This window comes from Mobula hypostoma, chromosome 22 (assembly GCF_963921235.1).
Source record: "Mobula hypostoma chromosome 22, sMobHyp1.1, whole genome shotgun sequence".
In the NCBI taxonomy this organism is placed as follows: domain Eukaryota; kingdom Metazoa; phylum Chordata; class Chondrichthyes; order Myliobatiformes; family Myliobatidae; genus Mobula; species Mobula hypostoma.
Genome location: NC_086118.1, coordinates 48,705,557 through 48,732,720, shown reverse-complemented (window position 1 = coordinate 48,732,720; position 27,164 = coordinate 48,705,557). Strand labels below are relative to the sequence as shown.

Below are 27,164 nucleotides of genomic sequence, written 5' to 3'. Positions count from 1 at the left end.
TATATTAATGATAACATAGAAATTTAACAAGTCAAGGTAGGCTGATAACGAAAACTTTGGTGGAAAAGTGAAGTGCAAAGAGGTTTTCAAGAACATACCAAGTTATTAGCAAATGATTGTGTATAAAGGGACCTTGACGCGCTTATTTATACAGGACATTGGACTACAGAAGTTTTGACGTCTTGTGGAGATTGGACAGAGTTCTAATGAAATATCATTTAGAGAAGCATGTGCAATTTAGTTTTCATAGCCAGAGATAGATATACTTGGCTTGGAGTCAGTGCAGCATAGATTTACTAGATTCTTGGTGCAATGGGGCATCCTGAGGAATAACTGACTAAGATTTATTGGAGTTTAGAAAGGGTAACCCCATTATGATATACAAGACCATTAGAATGATTGGCAGGTTAAATGCCAAGATTATTTTTACTCCAAGTGGAGATACGATAACCAGAGACACTATTAGCCATTGAGGACACAGGATGTGAAAACATTATCTGGACTTTTCTCAGGTATTTGCTGCTTCCTCCTGTTAAGTAATGCTATAGAGCATGCTACGAGGTCACCATATCAATGATGTGCACTATGATAGTTCCCCAGTGCAAATGTGAGTTTCCACTACTACTACTTCCAATACTCCACTACTGTTTGGTCATTCTATTATTGCAGAAATATACTTAATGGGAGATGTCATGAGAAGCATTTGTTTTTCAAAACTCCGTCCTCATGTCTATTAAAGCAATCAGGTAAAATTCAATTCTGAAATAATGAAGCAACAATGTGAGCCCCTACTGACCACAAGAAAACTGTTGTAGTCAACAACTAGAAGAAAACTCTTTCTACTGATGTCCATAGAAGATGAGCAGGAGTAGGCCACACAGCTCCTCAGGCCTCTTTTGCTGTTATCCACTCTCATTTCCTCTTCTAGATCAGTTCCCTAAAATTGAATTTTTGAAAGATCAATTTCTTGATCTTTCAAAAATGTATCTACTTCCACTTTAGATACTGCCAACAACCAAAATTCCAGAGATTAACTACACATCATGGAATGATTTCCTGTACACTTCAGTTAAGAAATGTTTGAGGCTGATGAGGGGAGTCTTCATGGCATGTGCAGTTGATGGTAGTCTGAAACTTGGGGAATCAGCAATGCTGGCAAATCCATGCACACCCAATGCAAAAATCCAAATTGTTTTAACATGACATCTCTAACACCGTAGAAAGCAACACACAGATATACAACAGGTATCAATCAGCAGCAACTGCCTGGAATGATCCAGAGGCCATGAAGGTGACAGCTACCATGGCATTGACTTTTTTTTTAATCTTTAGAGTTCTCCAGTAGAATGATGTGGATGCTCAGCCATTAAGTTCTAAGATGATAGATCTGCCCTTGAAGGAAAACATGAATGTGGGATTGGGCAGGGAAAGTAGATGAGGCACAGGATCAGCCATGGTCTTAATAGTTAGAGGTAATATGCACAAGGGATTTATACCCTACTGTTGTCAATTTATTATGTTCATAAGAATCAACTTAAAAACTGCTACTTGTACCATTAAAGAGGAATGAATATATAATTTATATACATGCATATTATGCTAAAATGGGGAACACTTTACTTCAGTGCTTCTATATTACAGTACCTTGCTTTTTCCATGAGAACTGATGTTATAAATTCCACTGCTATTTATGGCTGAAGCCAGTGAAAGGGATGACTGCTCTACAGATCCATGGCTCTCTTTCACAGTTTTGAGCCATTCCAAGTGCCGAGCAGAATCTCGCTGAAAGTGGAGGGAAAAAAAGTCAATTGCCTTCAAAGCCTATTTGCAAACATTAAAACGTGAGTAGTAAAATACGACCAATCTAGAGTACTCTTCCAAATTTCTATTGGTGTCCTTAAGTACTCGTCGGTAAAATACACAAATCAATCTCCATCTTCAAAGAGAAAATCAGTCAAAGTTTTCTCTTACACCTCTTCCGCTGATGTTTGTGATAAACTACTCAAAAAATGAAGTTTGGCCATCTGCCAGAATTACTTAAATGCGATACTACTGCACTGATAATACTTCAAAGAGTATTTTACATTTTAAAAATTTATATTGCAAAATTGAAGGAGGATGACATTATTCCTTAAGATTGTTAATGATTTGTCAGTTTTAATGCCAGTCATGAACTCAGAAAAACTGGCAAGAGAAATAGAAAGACCAGTGAAAACTGTGGCTGCAATGAGTGTTGAGCAAGATAAAAAGGTAGTTTCATTGAGCACTCGACTTCCCTGATCTTGGTCTAGTCATTAAAGTATTCTTATCTACAGAATTAGCTCAAAATACTACTTCAAGCTTCTATTCCTAGGAATATCAATACGCATCTATATCTGACCCAGGTATAGTTTATAAGACATACCACAGAAGTATTGGTGGTACTGATATTCCCACACACAAATACCAGCTCAATTCAAAGAAATTCTGATGGAATTTAGCACTCCTATAATTCAAAGAAAATAAATGCTCTTAAACAGAATTCAAAATGCTTGAGATATTTTGAAAAAAACTCTTGTTTACACTTCTATCTAAAACAAAAGCCACTTGTAAACCAAATTGCTTAATATTAAATAGGTTTCTCCATTTGTACAATAAGCAAACATCAATTATAATGAAATTTAAACTTAAGATTTACCAGCTTCTTAGTAAGATCTGGGTCATTATTTAAGGAATTCCTCAACTTCTGCAGAGATTGCATGAAGTCAACAAATCCAGCATTTGGCTGAAGTTCAAAAAGTAATGATGAGTAGCCTAATACAGCATCATGAAAGCAAGCCACACGGTCAACTTCAAGATCATTTTCACCAGCTGAGATTGAAGCCAAGTCAACGAACACCTTTAGTTCAGTTACATCTGGTACAGAAGAACAAAAAGAAAAAATGCATTAAAATTTTTTGCACTGTTAAACAATGCAGTTAAACAGCATAAATCCATATTTTTAATCAACAAATTAATGAAATGAAGATAAAATTGCATTTACTTTCAATTCACACTGCATTATTCATTTTACTTATTTCACTCATCACTTTTGCCAAGTTCTAAGTGGCATAAATTTGTACTATAAGCACAATCTCTACTTGCTCTACCCTCTTGAAACATCCTTTATGTGGCTCCCAGCCTCCAAGATTGTGCCTGAAGCCAAAAACACCTCACCATTGCCTCCGTCAAGATGCAGTAAACTTCAGCAGCTGCAGAGCTGCTAACACTCAGTTATTAGTGCTGCTGCTGTTCATTGAGAGGGATTGGGGAGCCAGTGGCAATTGGGCTGCAGATACTGAAAACTCATCAACTACTCTATTGACATTTTGACAACATATGGTGTCAGATGGCTTGTTCCACTGTTACTAAATGACATTTGATCAGAAACACTTTGGAAATAACTGAAAAATGTCTAAACAAGTTTGGGGTATAATCTTAGTAAATTATCTCTCAATAATTTAATTCAAAAATAAAACTGACATTGACAATTGAAAACATTATTGAAATAAATTTAAAAATATCAAGTGACTGACTTCATAGTGAATGTCAGTGAATGCATTCAACTGAATGGGCTCCAGTAGATTTACTTTTCTAAAGCAGCACAGTAACCAGATACAAAGAGCAAAGAGCTCTTTAACTCAGTTAAGACATCGGAGCAGACCACATGACATGGGAGCAGGAGACATTGAAGACCAGAGGTGGAGAGGAGATCAAAATAATCATATTTTGCAACAATCTAGTAGCTTCCATTGTCATTGCTAGTAAGACTAATTGCTTTTGGTATAAAAATCCAGATTATTAAAACAATTTAACTCTCACAAGTGTTATGATGGAATTAAAACCCAAGTCATTGGATTGTTGGTCCAGGTTTCCGGACTGACAAACCCCCCAAAAAAAATCTTATGTTGAAGATCTGAAATAAGAACAAAAAAATGCTGGATATCCTCCACAAGTCAGTAACATTTGTAGGAAAAGAAACAATTAGCATTTTAGGTTTAACATCCTTCATCAGGATTGGGAAAGAAAGAAAACGTTCAAATTGAGTTGCAAGAAGGGTGGCGGAGTGATGCAAGATAGCTCTAGAAGTATCTCTGATAAGGCAAGACCAAGATTACCGTCAGAATAAACTGTAAAAAAGAGCATTCTGGTCAATGGCAGGCAGCAAGAGAGGACATACAGCATTTTCTGATTAACATAACTATGAAACAAGGACAAGTAGAGCAAGAATACAGACCACGTAACGTAAAATTAGGAAATGCGGGGTTGAAGGACATACCCAAAAGACCTGGCTGTGCTAATAAAGAGTATATAGAACCAAGTCAATCAGTTTTGGTAGGTGGGTGTCTTGGCATCTTCTCAAACAGACAGAGGAAGTCAGTACCTCAAGCTGTAGAACTTGATACCAAGTCAAAAATGTTGTAATCTACCCACTCAGAAGATGAAGTGCAATTCCTCAAGATTATTTTGGGCCTCATTACAACAGTATAGGATTAGGGTTGCTCTTATGGACCCAATGTAGGTACACGGCAAAGTGATCACGCAATTAGCATTTGGTTTCTCCTAATTGTAAAGCAGAGCACACTGTGAACAGTGAATGTGATATTGTAGGTTGAAGGAAGTACAAGTGACTTGCTACTTCATCTGTAAAGCCAATTTGAATCATGGATGGCTTTCATGAGCAAAGGACTCTCTCTTCCTGACTCCCCCCAATAAGTCATCGACAGACTGAATTATTTACAGCATATCCTTCAAACATTTCTGGCATTCCCTTTTAGTGATATTACCTATATCTTATCCATCCCTCTGCCACACTCATTGCTATGTTAATATAAAGCATTAACTCTGTTCTCTTTCCACTGATGCTGCTTGATCTGTTATGTATTTGGAGTATTTCCAGAATTTTACGCTTTCATTGCAGGTCTCTGGATCACTCACATGGCAACTTAAGAGCTCATCCACAACAGATCCTGCTAAAGGTCTGTAGCACTTATCAGGAAGAAAGCATTGTTTAGCAGGTAGGAGGAGGAAGCTACTGAAGGAAGTAGGAATCAATGAAATTCATGGAAAGGGGAACCCCCAAAGAGAGAGAGAGACAATAAGTGTTAGGATGGATGATCCTTGGTAGCTTGTTTGACTAGTTACACACATTTGGGATGCTGTCACAGCATAATGCATTATATACAGTTCTTCTCAGGGAATAAAAAGAGAAAATTCAAAACCTGAAATGCAGATATAATGGCTCCATTAAAATAACGCCAAAACAGTTCACTTTAAAAATCAACTGGCAACAACAAAACCTTATTGAAAACTAGCTTCCAAAACCAATTTTCAAAAATTAGAAAAATATAAACAATTCCTTCAGTATTGTTTGCAAAATCTTTTGTTTATTTACTTTTCAAAGCCTCTTTGATCCATTGCACAAATTGTTGTCTTTGAGTAAGCTCCTTCAAAGCTTCCATGAGAGGTTCTGTTATGTTAACAAGTTGATTCTTGGCTTGTATAAGCTGTTCATCTATGCAGTCCAGACTTTCATTCCTGTAGGACTTACCTGTCTAAACAAAAGAGTAAAATTGCACGTCATCTTATTTTAAATTAAACTACATATCCCATTTCAATTTTTTTATTGGCAGGTAGTAAGGCTGTTTACAATCCAGAGCACGAAATTAGGATAAAGCAGTCTTGCTAGAAGACTAAAACACAGAGCACATCAGAAACAGCAGAACTAAAGTTCCAGCAACTCACATAAAAGTTGCTGGTGAACGCAGCAGGCCAGGCAGCATCTCTAGGAAGAGGTACAGTCGATGTTTCGGGCCAAGACCCTTCGTCAGGACTAACTAAAGTTCCAGAACTAGTCAAAGTCATTACTGCTTTTTTTTGTTCTATCCCAATCACAATACTGACTCCCCTCAATTCTTTTTCACTTCAGTGATCAATCTAATTTCTTCAGGTTACTGGTGTGTTATCAGCTTTGTTTAAAAAAAACTAATGAAGAAAAACATAAGTTCACATGAATCATGGGTTTCATGGCAATGTAAAACAGGAATATAATACAAATCCCTCTTGAATAAATGATAAGTTACTTTTCTTCTCTCTTTCTCCCACATCCTTACTTCTCTCTCCCTCTTTTTCAACTCTTTCAACCATTGACATCCTAAAGAAATTCAAGATTGTAATGTGAAACCTGAATGTTAAATTTAACAATTTCTCTTAAGACAAGTTTTTGTTTTGTTTTTCCAAATGTATTAAATCTGATGGTTTGCTATTTGTTTCAAATAAAAGCATAAACGGTTGGAGATACTCATCTGGTCAGGAAGCAATGATGTTGACCTCTAAATATCTTCAGCATTTTATGCTTTCAGTTTCAATTTCCAGCATCTGCTATTTTATTTTATTTAAGATAAGAGCCCATGGAATTACAGGAAAGTTACATACGTGGATAGAGCATTGGCTGATTGGCAGGAAACAGAGAGTGGGAATAAAGGGATCCTATTCTGGTTGGCTGCTGGTTACCAGTGGTGTTCCACAGGGGTCAGTGTTGGGGCCGGTTCTTTTTACATTGTACATCAACGATTTGGATTATGAAATAGATGGCTTTGTGGCTAAGTTTGCTGACGATACGAAGATAGGTGGAGGGGCCGGTAGTGCTGAGGAAACGGAGAGTCTGCAGAGAGATTTGGATAGATTGGAAGAATGGGCAGAGAAGTGGCAAATGAAGTACAATGTTGGAAAGTGTATGGTTATGCACTTTGGCAGAAAAAATAAACGGGCAGACTATTATTTAAATGGGGAAACAATTCAAAGTTCTGAGATGCAACGGGACTTGGGAGTCCTCGTACAGGACACCCTTAAAGTTAACCTCCAGGTTGAGTCAGTAGTGAAGAAGGCGAATGCAATGTTGGCATTCATTTCTAGAGGAATAGAGTATAGGAGCAGGGATGTGATGTTGAGGCTCTATAAGGCGCTGGTGAGACCTCACTTGGAGTACTGTGGGCAGTTTTGGTCTCCTTATTTAAGAAAGGATGTGCTGATGTTGGAAAGGGTACAGAGAAGATTCACTAGAATGATTCCGGGAATGAGAGGGTTAACATATGAGGAACATTTGTCCGCTCTTGGACCGTATTCCTTGGAGTTTAGAAGAATGAGGGGAGACCTCATAGAAACATTTTGAATGTTGAAAGGCATGGACAGAGTGGATGTGGCAAAGTTGTTTCCCATGATGGGGGAGTCTAGTACGAGAGGGCATGACTTAAGGATTGAAGGGCACCCATTCAGAACAGAAATGCGAAGAAATTTTTTTAGTCAGAGGGTGGTGAATCTATGGAATTTGTTGCCACGGGCAGCAGTGGAGGCCAAGTCATTGGGTGTATTTAAGGCAGAGATTGATAGGTATCTGAGTAGCCAGGGCATCAAAGGTTATGGTGAGAAGGCGGGGGAGTGGGACTAAATAGGAGAATGGATCAGCTCATGATAAAATGGTGAAGCAGACTCAATGGGCTGAATGGCCTACTTCTGCTCCTTTGTCTTATGGTCTTATTTTGGCGACTCCAAGAATTTGTCTACTTTGTCCATTTATAGTTGAGAATCACTCCACCAAGTTTCGAAATCCAGCCCTTGACAGCCCTTCATCATCATGACAGATTGTCCAGTCAACTTTATAAATCTCATTTGGTATCCTGAAACTTCAAATTAACTCCTAAAAGCTAACTTCCTTATTTTTTCTTCATAAATTAAAACACACTTGAATCACTCATCCTACACCAATGGATCACTCGGAAAGTTGCAGTTTACTACAACAGTGCTATTATTGTTTTGAAAGTCATTGTCAGCAGGTATTTTGGCTTAACAATAATGGGGTTTGATTTGATTTCAGAGAGATAGAGATCCTATGAAATCTTAGCCCACTCAAAAGAGAGTACCTTACCAAGAGAAGAAATTAAAGGAAAATAACAAATAATTACACTTACCACAGTTAGTAATGTTTTCAGAACAGTGAAATTTCCGGTAAGGTTAAAAACACTCTGGATTTTTGCAATTAATTGGGCAGATTTAACAGCTAAGTGTATTTCATTGTATTCCTTAATTTGTCGGACTCGCTCTTCTATCCAGTTGTCTTCATTATCCGTGTCTATTCTACACATAATTTTTAAATCATCCCTTAGATCATCATATTTACCACGATAGTCTTTAAATAGGTCATCAACCTCTGCAAAAGTAAGACTCGCCTCCTTTACTTTTGCAAAAGTTTTTTTGTACTGGTCTAAACATGGATCCCAAATCTTGGTACAAACATTTTCAAGAGATAATAGTGGTTCTTCTTCATTTGTTTCATCCTTTCCACAAAAAATCTGTGCCTGGTTTTCCCAGCACATTTGAAATATGTAGCTGTCTTTAAACTGGTGAATGTTTCTCGCCATTTCTTTTATCTCTTCACTTAATGAGAAGTAACCAACTGTTGGGGAGAATGGTACTGAATATTCCGTACCCATCTGCTTTACAGTCACTACATCACTTAGCTTCATCGATCGAACATCATCTGCAAGCAATTTTTCAGGTTCCTCAATTTCCACTGCAATTAAAGAGAAAATCAGACTAATATTTTATAGAAATACAAGTTTTCTTCCTAAAACAGAACTTAATCCTTTTTTGCTCTGCAGAAAAATGTAAAACTACATTCTAGGTCAGAAAAATCACACAGCAGATGCCTAGATCAGCCAAACAAACACATTTTAAATATAGTGGCTCCCTTTAGGCACTCCCTCTCCATGTGCAACAGTGGTGTCCAAAACCCTTAATCCCAAATCGAAAGACACTTTAAGATTTAAATAAAAGTAATGTAAAAAGTGATACCTTTCACATATTCATAGATTTTTCTACACATTTGCAAAAGACTTTCCACCCAATTTTTCTCTTCAAAGAATTTAACAACTTCTTTTTGTCGCCAAGTCAACACTAGATTTAGGTATTCGAATGATTTGTCTTGCTCTGCAAAAATATAAATGCATATAAAAACCCATACATTTATTTCAGATATTTTCATATGGAGATACCATTTTATGAACATGAAAGAGTTTAACAAAATTTTCTTACTTGTCATGTGTAGAGACTTAAAGTTGCTTTCCTTTAATAAAATAAACTCTAAATGTTTTATTTGGATAGAGCCATCACAAAGTTTGCTCGTCACCTCAGACAATACATCTTCTGCCAATGCCATCAAGTCTTTAGCTTTATTTGACAGCTGTTCAGCGATACTGTTATTCATTCCTATTTTTAAAAAAAGATAAAAATATATCAGGTGGAGGAGAATATAAAATCAAAATGTTAAAGACATCAGTTTACAACACTAACAATAAAAAAGACTTGGTAGAATTGGATATGCTGGCAGATTTATATTTTCTCAGGAATAACAGAACAGGACAGAAACAGTATTAAGTCTCACGACACCTAAAATGACTATGATGGCAATTTCATGGCATACTGCAACTTAAACTCTTACATTAAGTTAAAAATCTACCTTGCCTGAAGGATGTGCAATTGCCTTGACCAGTTAGTCCAATGTTTTTTGGAAGAAATCCCCACTTGTTCATGTTTAGAAAAATGAGCCCAGTATACAGTCCCTATAAAAAAGTATTCATCCCCCTTGAAAGTTTTAATGTTTTATTGTTTTACAACATTGAATCAGATTGGATTTAATTTGGCTTTTTTAACACTGATTAACAGAAAAAGGCTCTTTCACGTCAAAGTGAAAGCAGGTTTCTTGAAAGTGATCCAATTTAATTAAAATATAAAGCACTAAATAATTGATTGCACAAGTATTCACTCCTCCCCCCACTTTAATATGACAGGCCTTTGGTGCAGCCAATTGGTTTTAGAAGACAGATAATTAGTTAAATGGAGATCTGTTTTTGGAGACCTGCATGCAGTCAAGATGTTTCAATTGACAGTAGCAAAAATACACCTGTATCCAGAAGGTCCAACTGCTGGTGGATCAGTATCCTGGCAAAAACCACACCGTGGAGGCAAAAGAACACCCCAAGCAACTCCGTGAAAAGGTTATTGAAAAGCACAAGTCAAGAGATGATTGCAAGAAAATTTCCAAGTCACTGAATATCCCTTGGAGTACAGTTAAGTCAATCATCAAGAAATGGAAAGAATATGCACAGCTGTAAATCTATCTACAGCAGGCCATCCTCAAAAACTGAGTGACCATGCAAGAAGCAGACTACCAAGAGACCTGTGACAAGTCTGGAGGAGTTACAAGCTTCAATGGCTGAGATAGGAAGAAATGGCACATACAACTGTTGCCCGCGTGCTTCACCAGTTGCAGCTTTATGGGAGAGTGGCAAAGAGAAAGCCAGTGTTGAAAAAAAAACTCACATGAAATCCGTGATGGCCGTGATGCAACTGCTCAGGATGCTCTCAATACAACCTCTGTAGAATGTGGTGAGGATGGAGGGTGGGAGATGGACTTTTCTCAGAAAGTAGAAACACTGCTGGGCTTTCTTTGCTATGGAGCTGGTGTTGAGGGACCAGGTGAGATTCTCTGCCAGGCGAACACCAAGAAATTTGGTTGCTGTTAACGATCTCTATGAAGGAGTCGTCGATGTTCAGCGGAGAGTGGTCACTCCGTGTCCTTCTGAAGTCAACAACGATCTCTTTTGTTTTGTTTACATTCAGAGACAGGTTTTTGGCTCTGCACCAGTCCGTTAGCCACTGCACCTCCTCTCTGTATGCTGACTCATCATTCTTGCTGATGAGACCACCACGGTCGCGTCATCGGCGAACTTGATGATGTGGTTCGAGCTGTGTTGCAGCACAGTCGTGGGTCAGCAGAGTGAACAGCAGTGGACTGAGCACACAGCCCTGGGGTGCCCCCGTGCTCAGTGTGATGGTGTTGGAGATGCTGCTTCCAATCCGGACTGACTGAGGTCTCCCAGTCAGGAAGTCTAGGATCCAGTTGAAGAGGGAGGTGTTCAGGCCCAGTAAGCTCAGCTTTCCAATTAGTTTCTGAGGAATGATTGTGTTGAATGCTGAACTGAAGTCTATGAACAGCATTCGAACATACGTGTCTTTTTTGTCCAGGTGGGTTAAGGCCAGGTGGAGGGTGATGGCAATGGCATCGTCTGCTGAATGGTTGGGACGGTACATGAACTGCAGGGGGTCCAGTGAGGGGGGCAGCAGGGTCTTGATGTGCCTCATGATGAGCCTCTCAAAACACTTCATGGTGATGGATGTGAGTGCAACGGGACGGCAGTCATTGAGGCAGGACACTGAAGACTTCTTCGGCACGGGGACGATGGTGGTGGCCTTGAAGCACGTAGGAACAACGGTGCTGCTCAGGGAGGTGTTGAAGATGTCAGTGAGAATATCTGCTAGCTGGTCTTTACATCCTCTAAGCACTATGCCAGGAATATTGTCTGGTCCAGCAGCCTTCCGTGGGTTGACCCTGCGCAGGGTTCTCCTCACAGAGGCCATGGTAAGACATAGCACCTGGTCATTTGGAGGAGGGGTGGTCTTCCTCGCCGCCACATCATTATCCGCCTCAAACCCAGCGTAGAAGTTGCTCAGCGCATCTGGGAGGGAGGCATCACCCGCAGTCAGGTGATGTTGTCCTGTAGTTGATGTCTTGAATGCCCTTCCACATGCGCCACGTGTCTCCACTGTCCTGGAAGTGGCTGTGGATTTGCTGGGCGTGTGCATGCTTTGCCTCTCTGATGGCCCGGAACAATTTGGCCCTCGCTGTTGTTAGGGCTGCCTTGTCGCTTGCTCTGAAGGCGGAGTCAGGGGTCTTCAGCAGCGCACGCACCTCCGCCGTCATCCATGGGTTCTGGTTAGCACGTGTAGTGATGGTCTTAGCCACAGTGACATCATCAACGCACTTGATGTAGCTAGTCACTGATGCCGTGTACTCCTCTAAGTTGGTAGAGTCGCCATCGGTTGCAGCCTCCTCGAACATGTGCCAGTCAGTGTGCTCAAAGCAGTCTTGGAGAGCAGAGATGGCTCCTGCTGGCCAGGTTTTCACCTGCTTCTGAACTGGTCTGACCTACCTTTGACAAACCCATGCTGACTATTCCTAATCAGATTACTTCTATCCAAATACTCATGAATCCTGTCTCTCAGGATCTTCTCCAACAACTTGCCCACCACTGAAGAAAGACTCACTAGTCTATAATTTCCTGGGTTATCCCTACTCCCTTTCTTGAACAAAGGAACAACACTGTCAACCCTCTAATCCTCCGGTACTTCTCCTGTCCCTATTGATGATGTAAAAATCATCGTCAGAGGCTCAGCAATCTTCTCCCTCGCTTTCCACAGTAGCCTGGGGTATATTTCATCTGGTCCTGGCAACTTATTGAACATAATGTTTTTTAAAAGCTCCAGCACATCCTCTTTCTTAATGTCTATATGCTAAAGTGTTTTGGTCCACTGTAAGTCATCCCCACAATTACCAAGGACCTTTTCCCTGGTGAATGTCCTGGAGTGGCCAAGTCAGAATCCAGACTTCAATTCAATTGAGAATTTGTGGCTGAACTTTAAAAGGGCTGTTCACTCACAATCGCAACCCAATCTGACAGAGCATGAGCAGTTTTGTAAAGAAGACTGGAGAAAAACTGCAGTGTCCAGATGTGCAAAGTTGATATTGATGTATCCACACAGACTAAAGACTATAATTGCTGACATTTACTAAATACTGATTTGAAGGGGGTGAATACTTATGCAATCAATTATTTTGTATTTTATATTTGTAATTTTGTAGATCACTTTGTAGAAATGTTTTCACTTTGACATGGAGTTTTTTTCTGTTGATTGGTGTAAAAAAAGCCAAATTAAAACCACTGTGATTCAATGTTGTAAAACAATAAAACATGAAAACTTCCAAGGGAGGTGAATACTTTTTATAGACATTGTATGACTCATAATGGTTTAAGGACACTATTATAGCCCCATGATCAGAAAAAATAGCACATCCATTAGAGGTATGCATTTATGTGAACATCCTAACTGAATCGTCTCTATTATTAAAATCTAACAAATGCCAGGTAGGTTTGAACACAGCAGATTGAAAAACATCGACTTAGTCAACTATGTTTCATGGACTTGGATGTGAGAACAAGTATTTTCAGACTGATGTAAATACTCTTCGATTGCTGAATGAAGAATAACAATTAGGGCATGAATGAATTAGAGCATGGTATTCCAAAATCTGAACAGCTATGGTGCTTGAAGAATGGTAGAAAATTTGAGCTTTTAACTGAAACAAGTCTCAGTAGAAACAATGAAGAGTTAGAAAGAGGTGACAATGGTCCAAAGATGGGCATATTGTTCAGAGAAAAATAAAATGCTTTGCAAACATTTCTAAATTACAACAAGCTTCAACAGATTTACCCCATTATGGCAACTTTTTGATGAACTAATTATATAGGGAACACACACAAAATGCTGAAGGACCTCAGCAGGCTAGGCTGCATCTATGGAAAAGAGTACAGTCAATGTTTTGGGCTGAGACCCTTAATCAGAACTGGAGAAAAAAAGATGAGGATTCAGAGTAAGAAAGTGGGTGGAGGGGAGGAGGAAGCACAAAGTGATAGGTGAAACTGGGAGGGGGCAGGGCTGAAGTAAAGAGCTGGGAAGTTGATTGGTGGAAGAGATAGAGCTGGGGAAGGGGGAATCTGATAGGATGGGACAGAAGGGCAGGGAAGAAAGAAAAGGGGGAGGAGCACCAGAGGGAGGTGATGGTCAGATAAGGAGACAAGGTGAGAGAGGAAAATGGGAATGGGGAATGGTGAAAGAGAGAGAAAGGGGCATTAACGGGAGCTCAAGAAATCGACGTTCAGGTTGGAGGCTCCCAAGACAGAATATAAGCTGTTGCTCCTCAAACCTGAGTGTGGCCTCAAAGCAACAGAAAATGAGGCCATGGACTGACATGTCAGAATAGAAATGGGAAGTGGAATTAAAATGGGTGGCCACTGGGAGATCCGGCTTTTTCTGTCAGATGGAGCATAGGTGCTCAGCGAAGCAGTCTCCCAATCTGCGTTGGGTCTCACCGATATACATATGAGGCCACAACGGGAGCACCAGATATAGTAGATGACCCCAAAAGACTCACAGGTGAAGTGTTGCCTCACCTGGAAGGACCAGAAAACATAATACTTATTTTTGTCCAGTGTGAACTCCTGACAGCTTCTATCTCTTCCTCAATGAGGGCGATGAGCTCTTTATTTTTTTAATTCAGCAGTAGGATATACCATCTTTAATTACCAACAAATTTAACTTGACTACGCATGAATTAGAATATGATGTATCCCATAATGTAGTTACAATACTATTACAAAATAAACAGAATTATCTACCTTAAGTACAGTATACAAAATATACACATTTACACATCCCCATTACTAAAGAAATGGAATATTCCACTGTGCATGGTGGGAAAGGCACCATAAAGCTAGCCTGAGCATCAACTCTGTTTCAGACTCATTATGAGAATATACCAGGAAAGAAATGAAGTCCATGCACTCAGCGCAACAATAGCAGAATGACAAGCCAATGTTTGTGTCACCGTGAATGCATGTGTGTAAGGAGTGTGTTTACCGAGTGTTCTCCATCACCCAAAGTATGTGGTAAAGAAAAGGCTTTTTTAAAAGAATTTTTTTCAACTTTGAGTTTCCTGAGTGATCCTTACATTCCAAGAGTGCAAGGTGAAAAATCAGCTTTTAACTCTGCCCTTCTGCCCTTGCTCAAGAGTTTCCCCGCTTTCTTAAACAAGGCAGATAGGTAAACTCCAGACTCACATAGTTGTAGTTTAAAGACAGTTTTATTATTCACCAACGCATTACAATGCACAAGGAGCTGAGTAAAAAGTACTTCTCAGTGTTCTCACAAAAGTTAGATTCAAATATTGATTAAAAGTCCTTTAACTTAGGACGACCAATAGCGACCAAATGAAATGTACAAACGATATAAAAATGGCCAACCCAATGATGAAAGCCAATTGCTCAAGAATGCAATAATCGGTAATCAACAGCTGTGAACTTACAAGCAGTGAGATTTAGTAATTAGAAATAAAATAACAAACCAAATCAAGGAAGACCGAACATTCCCCACCTGCTATTTATAAAAATACCCCCAACTAAACTCATAAATGTTCTGCAGCAAGTAGCAAAATAATGCCAGAGATAGGCCAAATGAAGCTCTTACAGGACCCTTCTCTTGCTACCCTACTTCAACTCTTCTTACTCTTCCACTGGTACTGGGAAAGGTCTTTGTAATCAAGCCCATGCATCCATTGTTTCATCTTGCTTGACTGTCCTTGAGGACGACAAGATCACCAATTGGAGGTTGCACTTTTCTAGCTACCATTTTGCACGTCTAGGAGAAGCAGGTACTCATGCTTCTAGCAGTGCCAACAGGTATTGGCGAGGTTTTGAACTTGTCTCCACTGCCGAAAGTGGAAATCTTTCTTCCCAAAGTCTCCTTAGGGAGGACAAGTGCCCCTATTTTCTGTGTGAGAAGGGTAGCTGGTGTCACGATGAGCGGGGAACCAGGGTCTGTGGATACAGAAACCAACAGAAGACCACTCACAATCACAGAGATTTTCTGCCATGAATGTGGTTCACACTATATGCATAAGCTGTGATGGACCCACCTTCAGCATCACAGAGTCCAGGATCCATCTGGTGACCCCAATCAAGTGCTCCCAGCTACCTCTATAAGAGTTGAGTGCGGAGGTTTAAAGACCCAGGTACACTCCTTGTCGCTTAGGTACACCTGGATCTTCTTGTTGCTTCCAACAGACTCCATCCTTAGCTCTCTGCAGGCCCCAACAAAATTTGTCCTACAGTCTTACCTGATGTGTTTTGCTGGGCCTCTGATAGAGAAGAATCATCGTAATGCATTGATAAAGTTGGGGCATCCTGCGACTCAGTGATTTCTATATGTATGGCCCTGATGCTCATGAATGTGAATATCACCACCCAATGCTTGCTGCTCACCAGACCACCCCTGGTATGACATGCTGAGACCATCTATGGCCCAGAAACAACAAAGGAGAATGAAGGGTCAGTGCTGAGGCAGTCTACAGGTAAGTTGCTCATTTTCTGACTTTCAATCTTCCTCCACAGTCTTTGGCAAATTATTCACTGATGAAGTATGCTGCTGGCACATCCTTTTCCTCCAATTATCCACAGTCCAGTAGCTTTCAGAGCACCCACTGTGAAGTGTCGCCCTTGGACCTGGTCATGGTAATATCAGAGGCGCAGAGTTGTGATATGACTTCATGCAAGATGAGAGGGTGTGTTTCATCCTTTGTAAGACTGGCATTCACAGATACCCTCCAACCCTCAGCAGACCACAGTCGTCAAGGTAATGACACAAGCTGAAGAGTGAACTTTGCTTAGGAATGGTGGTACCTCCTTGGATGCATTTCATTTCTTCTCTAAAGACATCATGTTGCAGATTGTAGATGATGATTGTCTTGGCTTGACCCAGTTCAACCAGGGAGCAGGAGCTGTTGCAGTTGCTCTTTTGTGCAAATGATTTAGCAATATGCATTAGCCTTGCTGCAGCATATGACAATGATCGCCAACTTGAGAATTTCTCAGAGTGCTTGGGGTTAAACCAATTGATGAAGATGTTAGCAGCATGGCAAGTGACCCGTGGACAGATCTCAGCATCAGATTCTGGTCAATCAGGTCAAATTGTGGAATAATGTCCTGTGTTTCAGCTGAGATGAACAAGAACACTGGTCCAGTCAACCATGTGCTATGAGCTAGATCACTGGTGGAACTGGTGGATAATCAGCAGGATTCTGGTCAGTAGGGACAAATTTCCACTGCTCTAGGCTAGCTGATTTCATTATGCACTGCATCCTGTTGTTCACATAAAAACATCTGGAATCATTGTGAATATACCCGATACATCTGATACCTTGGAATCAGAGTGGAGTGTCAAAGCATCAAGTTTGTCATCAATTTCATCAGTGATCACTTCTACTACTAGGACAGCAGCACAGAGTTCGAGTCGTGGGACAGTAATTTCAGGATATGGGGCAAGCTTGGCCTTGCAAAACATAAAGCAAATATCCGATCTGCCATTCCCATCAGCTGTCTTCAGGTAATCTGTGGCAGCGATAGTGATCATGGATGTGTCACATTTACTTTCTGTGTGCTTGCCTGAGAGACATGGAGGTGAACATGTGTAACACTTTGGTTCTGTCGGCTACGTAAGTCCAGGGAAGACACCGTACGGCCCCACCAAACATGGGAGATTGAAGTGCAAGGCCCCCCCACCAAATCCCCTTGTTTGTGTGGATGCTGCGTGATATGTTACCCTGTTACAAATAACTACCACAAAATAACAGACAGTACACCACATACAATTCAAAAATTTCGCTTTATAATTCTTAATTTGGCTAAAGCATTAGTAAAGAAAAAGCAAAAAAAGAAAAGGGCCCATCCCATTTTAAATGAAATGTGCACAAGTTGGAGCTCACAAGTTTCCCCTTTGCTGATCTTCCTTCAACCTCCCCGGGCTTCATCGAACCACTACCCCACTCTGGGTCGACTCCTCTGACCTCTTCTCTCTTCTCCCCTCTCAAAAACCCCAAGTTCAACCTTAGTGTCCCTCACCAGAGAAAACTCCCCTGAATCCGTTCATCCCGATTGGATGGCACACACTTCTCCTCTGTCTTATCTTCAGCAGTAACCCACACAAGCAGCTTACACAGAGAACAGAAAAGCATAACAGAGAAAATGAAAATATGAACTGTGTGAACCAGGGCATTACACATGTGTGGAATTTTAACTTGTTCAAACTCCTTCAATGAGTCTCTCCACAGCTTCCACTCCCTGAACTTTCATCTGGCAGAGGAGCATCCCAGTCACTGGTCTCCAAGGTAAGTTCTCTAAGGAAAAACAGTCCATGAGCAAAGCCAAGTGGATCAAACAGGCTGCTTACTGAGACAAAACCCCATATCTAGTGTAGGGTTCCTCCACTGATGACACTTGGAAGGTAAACACATCTTCGGTAACATCACAGCTTATGCCTAAACTTCTCCAGATGGGAGAAACATCAATGCCCAAGTCCAGGTCTTTCAAACCTTTCGTGCCAGGAAGAAATACACTCATGACTTCTACCTTTTTGGAGGCAATCTTGTACAATCACAAGTTGGAAAGAGCTGGCATGTCTTGGGTGTTTTGGAGGAGAGTAATAGCTTCCTTCTCTGTAGGGAGACACACTAGGCCATCATCCACATAGAAGTTCCTGTCAACAAGATGTCTAGCATCTTCTCCATAGTCCTTCACACTCTCCAAAGCAGCTCTTCTGAAACTAGAGATGGACTGTTACCAAAGATGTGCACCCGCATCCAAAACTCCATGATTTCTTCATTAAGGTCATTGTTGCAGTACCATAAAAAGTATAGAAAATTCTGATGGTCTTCTTGTACCAAGAATCACTTGATTCTGGCATGGTTCCAGAGGACTGGAAGATTGCAAATGTCATTCCACTCTTGAGGAAGCAAGAAAGACAAGAGAGGAAAGTTGTCACCTGCTGTTACCAGGTTCAGATATGGCCCAAGTGCGGAGTGAGAGACACTGAAACAGGTCGATAGTCCACAGACTTTAATACGAACAGTGTTAAATGGAAAATAAACAATAAACACTGGGCCAAACAGGGCTGTTAACTAAAACTCTCAAAAGGAACACGAAGCCTACACTGCAACTGAAAAGAACATCTAAACATTAAACGAATACCGCCAGTCTTCAGAGTCAGTTGACGTTAAAGTCCAATATCTCAGGGAAGGCTGAAAGCAAAACAGCAGCAAAGTGTTCCTATGCTCTGTCCAAGTCTCGACAAGCACTACCACGACAAGTGTGGAGTTAAATAATATCACGATTAAATAATAATTAGCTCACATGTGCAAACTCACAAGTGCAATTGCCATATCTACTGCGCTGCTGAATCCGTGGTTATGACAAAAGTGGTTGGGAAAGTGTTGGAGTCTATTATTAAGTATGAGGTTTCAGGGTAGCTGGAGACTAATGATAAGTCAAAGTCAGCATGGTTTCTTTCAAAGGAAATATTCCCTGACAAATCTGTTGAAGTTCCTTGAGGAAGTAACAAGCAGGGTGGACAAAGGAGAGGCAGCGGATGTTATTTACTTGGATTTTCAGAAGGCATTTGATAAGGTACCACACAAGGCTGCATAACAAGATAAAATCCTATGCCATTACAGGAAAGATACTGGCATGGATAGAAGAATGGTTGACAGGCTGGAGGCAGCGAGTGTGAATAAAAGGGGCCTTTTTTTGGTTGGCTGCCAGTGACCAGTGGTGTTCCTCAGGGGTCAGAATTGGGACCGTTACTTTTCACATTGTTTGTCGATGATTTGGATAATGGAATTGATGGCTTTGTAGCAAAGTTTGCAGATGTTACAAAGGCAGATGGAGGGGTAGGTAGTGCTGAGAAAGCAATGTGATTGCAGCAAAACTTAGACAAATTGGAAGAATGGGCAAAAAAGTGCCAGATGGAATATAGTGTTGGGAAATGTATGATCATTCACTTTGGTAAAAGGAACAATAGTGCAGACTATTATTTAAATAGGGAGAAGATTCAAATATCAGAGATGCAGAGGGACTTAGGAGACCTGGTGCAAGACTCCCAGAAGGTTAATTTACAGGTTGAGTCTATGGTAAAGAAAGCAAATGCAATGTTGGCATTTACTTCAAGGGGAATAGAATATAAAAGCAAGGAGGTAACACTGAGGCTTTATAAGACACTAGTCAGGCCGCACTTAGGAGAATTGTCAACAGTTTTGGGCCTCATATCTCAGAAAAGATGTGTTGTTATTTGAGAGAGTCCAGAGGAGGTTCATGAGGATGATTCTAGGAATGAAGGTGTTAACATACGAGGAGCTTTGGACCTGTACTCACTGGAATCTAGAAGAATGTGGAGGGATCTGAAACATACTGAATATTAAAAGGACTAGATAGGGTGGATGTGGAGAGGATGCTTCCTATGGTGAGGGCACAACCTCAAAATTAAGGGGCGACTTTTTAGAACGGAGGTAAGGAGGAATTTTTTCAGCCAGAGATTGGTGAATCTGTGGAATGCTCTGCCACAGACTGCAGTGAGGGCCAAGTCTGTGGGTATATTTAAGGTAGAAGTTGATCGTTTACTGAACAATCAGGGCACCAAAGGATATCGTGAGAAGGCAGATGTATGGGGTTAAGTGGGATCTGGGATAAGCCATGGACTGAATGGCCTAATTCTGCTCCTATGTCTTATGGTCTAAGAAGCAATGAAACATTTGTTGGACATCAGCAGTAACAGCCACTGCTTCCTTCCTAAACTGCAGGAACACCTCAAGCGGTAATGGGCCCCATGAGCAATACATCATTCAGACACCTCATGATGTCGAGCACTGAAATCAAAGACTCATCTGTTTGGGTTTTTGTGGGTGGTATACCCCAAAGAGAGACAAGTACCAGCAGTCATCAGGGATGGAGCCACGTCAGCATGCCCATTGAACATTGAATTCAATGAACTGTTCTTTTATCTGTGGCCATTTCTTAGGCATGCGTGTAAGTGAAGTAAGGTGCCTGCTTGCTATGCAAAGGGAGCAGTGTCACCCATCAGTTTGAACTGTCTTGATGGAACCCATTATCTATCACCCTCAGCAAAGTAAAATCATCGATTGAAGGAGCTAGTTTGTAGGCGTGTTTTGTATGGACAAAGACAGATTCACCAATACCTGCTGTGTTGCTTGCCAAACCTCTTTTTTTGTGAGGTAAAGGTAGGAGAGGTGGGAGGCCGGTAGGACTGGAGACAACTCTCCTTGATGTGGATGCTGCCAAGGCAAGGAGTCACGAGACTGGGGCACCTGTTTTCTAGAATGCTAATTCTGAAGACATTCATAGTTGAGGGTTTATGTGCATTCCCTGGGTGGATGTCTCCTACTATGACCCACCTAAGTGTTAACCTCTGGGCAAAGGTCCATTTGGAAGCCCATTCCTAGCAGGAGCAGGATCTCAGCCTTTGGGTCGAGTGATGGTATCTTACTAGCTAGGGACTTGAGGCGAGAATGGTGAGTTGCTGCTTCTGGAGTGGGGATTTCTTTCCTCTTGTCCAGTGGTTCATCACACTCAATGAGCACGGGGAAAGCTAAACGAGTCTTTTCATCAACAGTTTCAACAATAAAGCCTCTTATTCTTCGCCCAAACGTCTGTGGACACCTGCACATGTCTTAAGTGTGTAAGGGGAGGCATCATCAGTTATGTTAAAGACGTTGAAAAAGATGATCTGGCTAAAGACTTGTTGCTCTCATCATCCAAGACAACATACATCCTCATCTTCTTACAGTAGCCTTCTGGGTAAACTCTGATCTTTGAATATAACTTGCTAGTGGGGTTTTCCCCCACATACCTTAGTACAGGAAGAGGTGGCAACTAGAGAGGAAGGGATTCATCTTCCTCACAGCCACGTTGTGAGGTGCTTGTGTTGTTCTTCACAGATCAGGGAGGTGGGCCAACATGAAGAGCAACAATATGTTTGCCACTGTCGCATTCAGAGCACTGGATGATAGCATTACAGTCCCTCACCTGGTGACTGGTTAAAGAACAGCAGCAGAAAAATATGGAGTGCATTTTAAGGAAGGCTCTTTGGTTCTCTAAAGGTTTCTCCCTGAAGCCTTCACAATTCCAGAGAGGGTGTGGTTTCCAATGTAGAGAGCACAGTTTGTTTGGATCTTCTGACATTTTAGAGTCAGCCTTTTGGACAGCATTGTTCATCTCAGTTTTGTGCACCATGACAGGGCTCTAACAGGTTTCTCTGATTTAGGTGGTGCTGAGCTGGAGGAGGTCATGATAAAGCTGCTGTCATTCCTCATTTTAGCTTCAGCCCAGGTGAAATTAGATAAGGAGGAGGAGGGTGGGAAACTGATTCCATTTTTCAGTTTGTATCTAGTTCCCTGTGAAATCCATTCTTCCTGTAGACTAAAGGGGAGTTTCTCCAAGATGGGACTAATGCATCATGCAGTGTGTCTAGATAAGACAAGCCAGGCAAGTATCCTTCAACTTTGGCTGCCTCCAACTCCAACAGCAGGTCTCCAAGCTCTCAGATGTTGGGGCTCCCTGCTAGAAATCTTGGGGAAGGACTTGAGTTTGTTGAAGAGTGCAGTCTCCATTGCCTCTACGGATCCATGGCACTCTTCTAGTCTTTGTCAGGCTAAACTGAGAGCAGCAATGGGGTAATTGATGTGAAATGACCTTATTCTTCTTGCATGCTCAGTAGACTTGTGTCCAAGCCACTTCACCAGTAAGTCAAGTTCTTTACTAGGCTTTAAGTTGAGGTCTTTAGTGACATTGGAGAATGTGGACTTCCAAGCCCAGTAATTTTCTGGTTTATCATCAAATTTGCTGAGTCCGGACATCAGCAGGTAATTATGTTGGGTTTCTGACACACCCTGATTATGTTGGGTTTCCTTGGGGTGTGGTGCACCTTACCAGGAGGCTGAGCAGTGTCACTACTTGTGTTATCCCATTACATATGAGCTTTGGAGTCTACCACTACATCGCTGAACGTCTCTTTCATACCTATGGACAAGTGAGTGTGTCTGGTCATTGTGCGTACAAGCACGTGAGGGAGGCAGGTTCTATTCTGAAGTTTGAGCTGTCCCGTTTCAGTAAAAGGTGTTAAGTTGTAGGGTGTTATCCTGAGAAAGACCAGATCTCCTCCTTCAATCTTGAATAGCTTGTCTGAGTCTTCAGTCTCTACTAATGGGTGGGTATAAGCAAAAGCAGACTGGTCTTGAACAGTTCTGGTCCTCTCAGCTGAATGACATAGTGAGTTTGATCTGACATCATAGTCAGATAGTGCTGCTCCATGCCTACCTCAAAGATTTTAGCCTCGGCTGAAACCGTCTCCACCTCTTTCTACTTAGCCCTTGCATGGGCTTCCAGCACTGCCACGCTTGCTGTGGACCTACTAGACTATCTAGATAATCTAGGTGAACATAATGAACACATTGACCTAGTTTCAAGGCTTCCCTTCTCTGTTGCCGACACTAACTTTGTCATGCTGGGGCTAGCAGAATCAGAATCTTATCCACCATAGATGGAATCACCATTGATAGTGTCTTTTTACTATCTGATCTCACTCGAGTTTCCTTATTTTTCTAAGCTTTTCTAAGCCCTGCGTCATTGTAGTTTGAAGGTGGTTACAGTACACAAGCAACTGAGAAAGAGGACAGTACTTCTCCACGTTCTCACGAAAGATAGATTCAAATATTGATTAAAATTCCTTCAACTTCTGACAAAGTACTTCTAACTAATAGTGACTAAATGAAATGTACAAACGATATAAAAATGGCCAACCTGCTGGCAAAAGCTAATTGCTTAACAATGCAATAATAAGTAATCAACAACACTGAACTTAAAAGTAATCAGTGAGATCTGGAAATTAGAAATAAAATAACAAACCAAATTAGGCAGGACTTAACTAGATTGTATTTAAAATTGTACCACCCCTTGCCTACCTTCCCCCCCACCCCCACTTGCATTTCTTTATTACTCTAATCTTATTATAATAATTACCCTATTCCCCTTGATCTTGGAGATGATCATCTATACTCTATGCTAACACAATCCCTCTCTTTCATTCCCTGTTGTTTCCCCGTTACTCTGAAATTTAGAGTTAATGTTTCAGAGTTTAGAGTTTGATGACCTTTTATCAGAATTGGAAAAGAAATAGAAATGGAACTGGTTCAAGTAGTTCATTGATAAATGTGTGTTGCTCAGGGCAGAATTAACAGCCATAAGCAGATGGCAAAATGGTTCCTGAGATATAATGATTTGAATGAACAGCTGTACCAGTGTCAAGCCATGATTTCTTACATTTACCTAAATGTATAAAATATATTATAATTGTTACCGTACCGTGTAATTGAAAGATAGCTTTTCCAGCTGACCAGTTAAGTAAATGATTGAGAACTGAATCTGTATCTTCCAAAAACATTCCATTGTAAGCTTTTTCCCAGGAATTTTCAATTATTGTTGACAATAATTTTCCAAATTTGCTTAGATCATAATTCCACAATTTACTTAAAAGTTGAGCTTCAGACTTGTTCTGGAAGGGTAAATTTATAAAGTATTAGTCTGTTTTTAAAAGGATGAATATTAGCTAAGTTTTTAAGAACAGTTTTACAATGACAATACCTGACATATAGAATGAGCAGCATCAAGTGCGCATTTCTCAAAGCATTTTGCAATCAAAGGCTGCGAATGGTTTAAATCTTCAAACTTTTTGCAGTAGATTTCAATCTGATGGATTGGTTTTTCCTAATAAAAAAAAAATTTGTTATTGTCTTATTTAATCCAAAATCAGATTATAAAAAGCACAAAACAAAAAATGCATAACAAAATGGGTGCAGCATACTTCAAAAAATAAATAAACTGCTTTCAAACAATATTCTAGTAGAATTACGTAATTTAGAGGTTCTAAGTCTATGTATACATTCTTCACTGAAAAGTAATCTCTCACTTAGCAGAGCATCAGAATCAGAATTAATATCACCTGCCTGTCATGAAATTTGTCAACTTTACAGCAGCAATACAATGAAATACATGATAAATAAATGTAGATAAAAAACTGAATTACAGTAAGTATATGTCTATCAAATAGTTGTTCAAATAAGCATGCAATAGAAAGGTAGTGAGGTAATGTTCAATGTTCATTAATATACAGTGGCCATTTTTTGTTATGAAATATTTTCATTTCTAAGAAGATGTTTCTACTTCACAGATATTTCAAAACAGCTTAATCAGGAAAAAAATATTTTGTAATGCAATTACCAGGAATATTGTTATCTGGCTTGTAAATGAAACATTACATACGACCACATTTTCATTTCATTTTCCACTCAAATTCTGTGGAGAAGTGCACATGAAATATACAAATGACACCATCTTTTCCTCACTGCTATAGGTGAATAGGCTGAATACATTCTCTTACTATGAATGCACCAGGGCCAGACAATAAGTTTGATGAGAGCAATTAAATGTTACCCCAGTGTTTAGCAAAGGTGGAGTGAAGCTGATAAATACTGCAGTTTTAATAGATTATATTCATGCCATTCAAGCATTTGACATCATACACTACCTTCTTCATCCGTCCTTCTAGATCACTCAAGAGTACTTTACTCCAAAAAGAAGCCCATTCATCATTTCCAAGGTTTAAGGTTATAAGGGTGGCCCATACCTTTATAAGTGGAAGATTAGAACCATATAATTTTATTTCCATACTGTTAAAAGCAGTTAAATGGCATCAGACTGCAGAATTAACTATTATCTGACAACAGCTAATATTTATGTTGTGAAATGTCCCAATGTATTTCACAAAATGGAAGGCAAAAACAGTGCTAAAAGTGGAATTATTGTAAAGGAACAACTCAAAGCTTGACTCAAGAGGGTATGTGGCATGGTTTTGGGACAGAATTTGAACAGATTGTACCATAAGCAGTTGTGTAACAATGGTGTGCCAAAAGAATATTAAAGGTTAGTATAAAACAATGGACAGGAGTGAAACAATTCTAGAAATAGAAAATAAAGGCTACAAAAGGTAGGATAATTATGATGGGAATAGCAAATTTGAAGCAAATAAGGGTCATGAGCCAATAGCTCTCATGAGATCAGTGTTAGCATGAGCAAGGCTGCAGACAGAAAAGTGTTGAATAAACTGTAATTTTCAGAGATTAGATCTGTACCTAAATAGGACAGCACCACTGAGACACTGGAGTGACAAAGGCACTTATGGCAGAACATGGATGGAGATAGTAGCAGATGTAGAAAGTATTACAGAGAAAGAAAAAGGCTGCTCTTGTGATAAGAATGATGTAGTTTGGGCATCTTGGCTCTAGATTGGATAGAAGACAGCATGTTGTGGGTCAGTGGAGAACGACAATGATACTGGGGAAGCTTGATTGCATGATATTAATATTTAAGACCATAGCAGAACTAGAACATCTGGCTCATCGAGTCTGATCCAATTTTCCTCTCAGCTCCAATCTACTGCCTTCTCCCCATATCTCTTCATGCTCTGAACAATCAAGACTTTATCAACCTCTGCCTTAAATAGACATAAAGACTTGGTCTCCACAGCTACCCGTCTCAATGAATTCCACAGATTCACCACTCTCTGGCTTATGAATTCCCTCCTTGTCCCTGTTCTAAAATGATGCCCCTCTATTCTGAGGCTATGTTCTCTGGCCTCCTACTATAGGAAACATCTTCTCCACATCCACTCTATCAAGGCCTTTAACCATTCGATAGGTTTCAGTGAGGACACCCTCATTCTTCTGAATTTTAGTGAATACAGGCTCAAAGCCATCAAACATTCTTCATATGACAAACCACTCAATCCTGGAATCATTTTCGTGAACCTCCTTTGAACCCTCTCCAGTTTCAGCACATCCTTTCTAAGATAAGGAGCACAAAACTGCTCAATATTCAAAGGAAGACCTCACCAGTGTTTTCTAAAGTTTCAACATTACATCATTGTTTTCATATTTGCCTTCCTCACCACAGACTCAACCTGCAAACTAGCCTTTAGAAAATAGACAACCCTTTCATATTAATATTATCAACTTCAATAATAATGCCAAGCGAAATGTGCAGGTGAGTACAAAGATGATTAATATATGGTTGGGAAACTGTCTCACTTATTTGCATTGGATAATGTGTGAGATAAACTGGAGTTTATTGCTATTAATCCAGTTCAATTGTCTTTAGGTAATTACTTGAGGATGAAGGCATACCCATCATGTTGATCTTGCTTTGATTATTTGGCTGTAATGATGTAAGTACTTTCATACAGCACCTATCATCAAAGACTGCAAGCTGTCATCAGCAGGATTATTTAATTAATAGATGAGCTGTGTATTTAAGTTCTGAAACGTGGCCAATTTCAATGAATAAAGTTACATTTTACGTAGCTGCAGTGTTAAAACTGCGTTACTCGCATAGAAAGAAGCTGAGCCAATGATAGGACCTTCCATCCAGCTAGTCCACATTGCCAATGGACAGATTGATCTCATGGGTCGGAAAGAAAGATTTTGTTGGCAGCTTCAAACTAACAAAGGTCTTGGTGGCAAC

The 27,164-nt window shown here is 40.3% G+C and overlaps 1 protein-coding gene across 1 annotated transcript in view; it reads right to left on the bottom strand.

Moving 5' to 3' along the window:
- The window catches only part of rnf213a (ring finger protein 213a), a 211,417-nt gene that overhangs the window by 143,193 nt on the left and 41,060 nt on the right, over positions 1 to 27,164 (bottom strand). The window contains exons 15-23 of the mRNA XM_063030522.1: positions 25,174 to 25,272; positions 24,231 to 24,353; positions 23,952 to 24,141; positions 9,109 to 9,282; positions 8,869 to 9,003; positions 7,986 to 8,587; positions 5,414 to 5,573; positions 2,678 to 2,895; positions 1,645 to 1,782 (exon numbers count right to left, since the gene is read on the bottom strand). Coding sequence (XP_062886592.1) covers positions 1,645 to 1,782; positions 2,678 to 2,895; positions 5,414 to 5,573; positions 7,986 to 8,587; positions 8,869 to 9,003; positions 9,109 to 9,282; positions 23,952 to 24,141; positions 24,231 to 24,353; positions 25,174 to 25,272 — 1,839 coding nt within the window. The remainder of the gene's footprint in view (positions 1 to 1,644; positions 1,783 to 2,677; positions 2,896 to 5,413; positions 5,574 to 7,985; positions 8,588 to 8,868; positions 9,004 to 9,108; positions 9,283 to 23,951; positions 24,142 to 24,230; positions 24,354 to 25,173; positions 25,273 to 27,164) is intronic.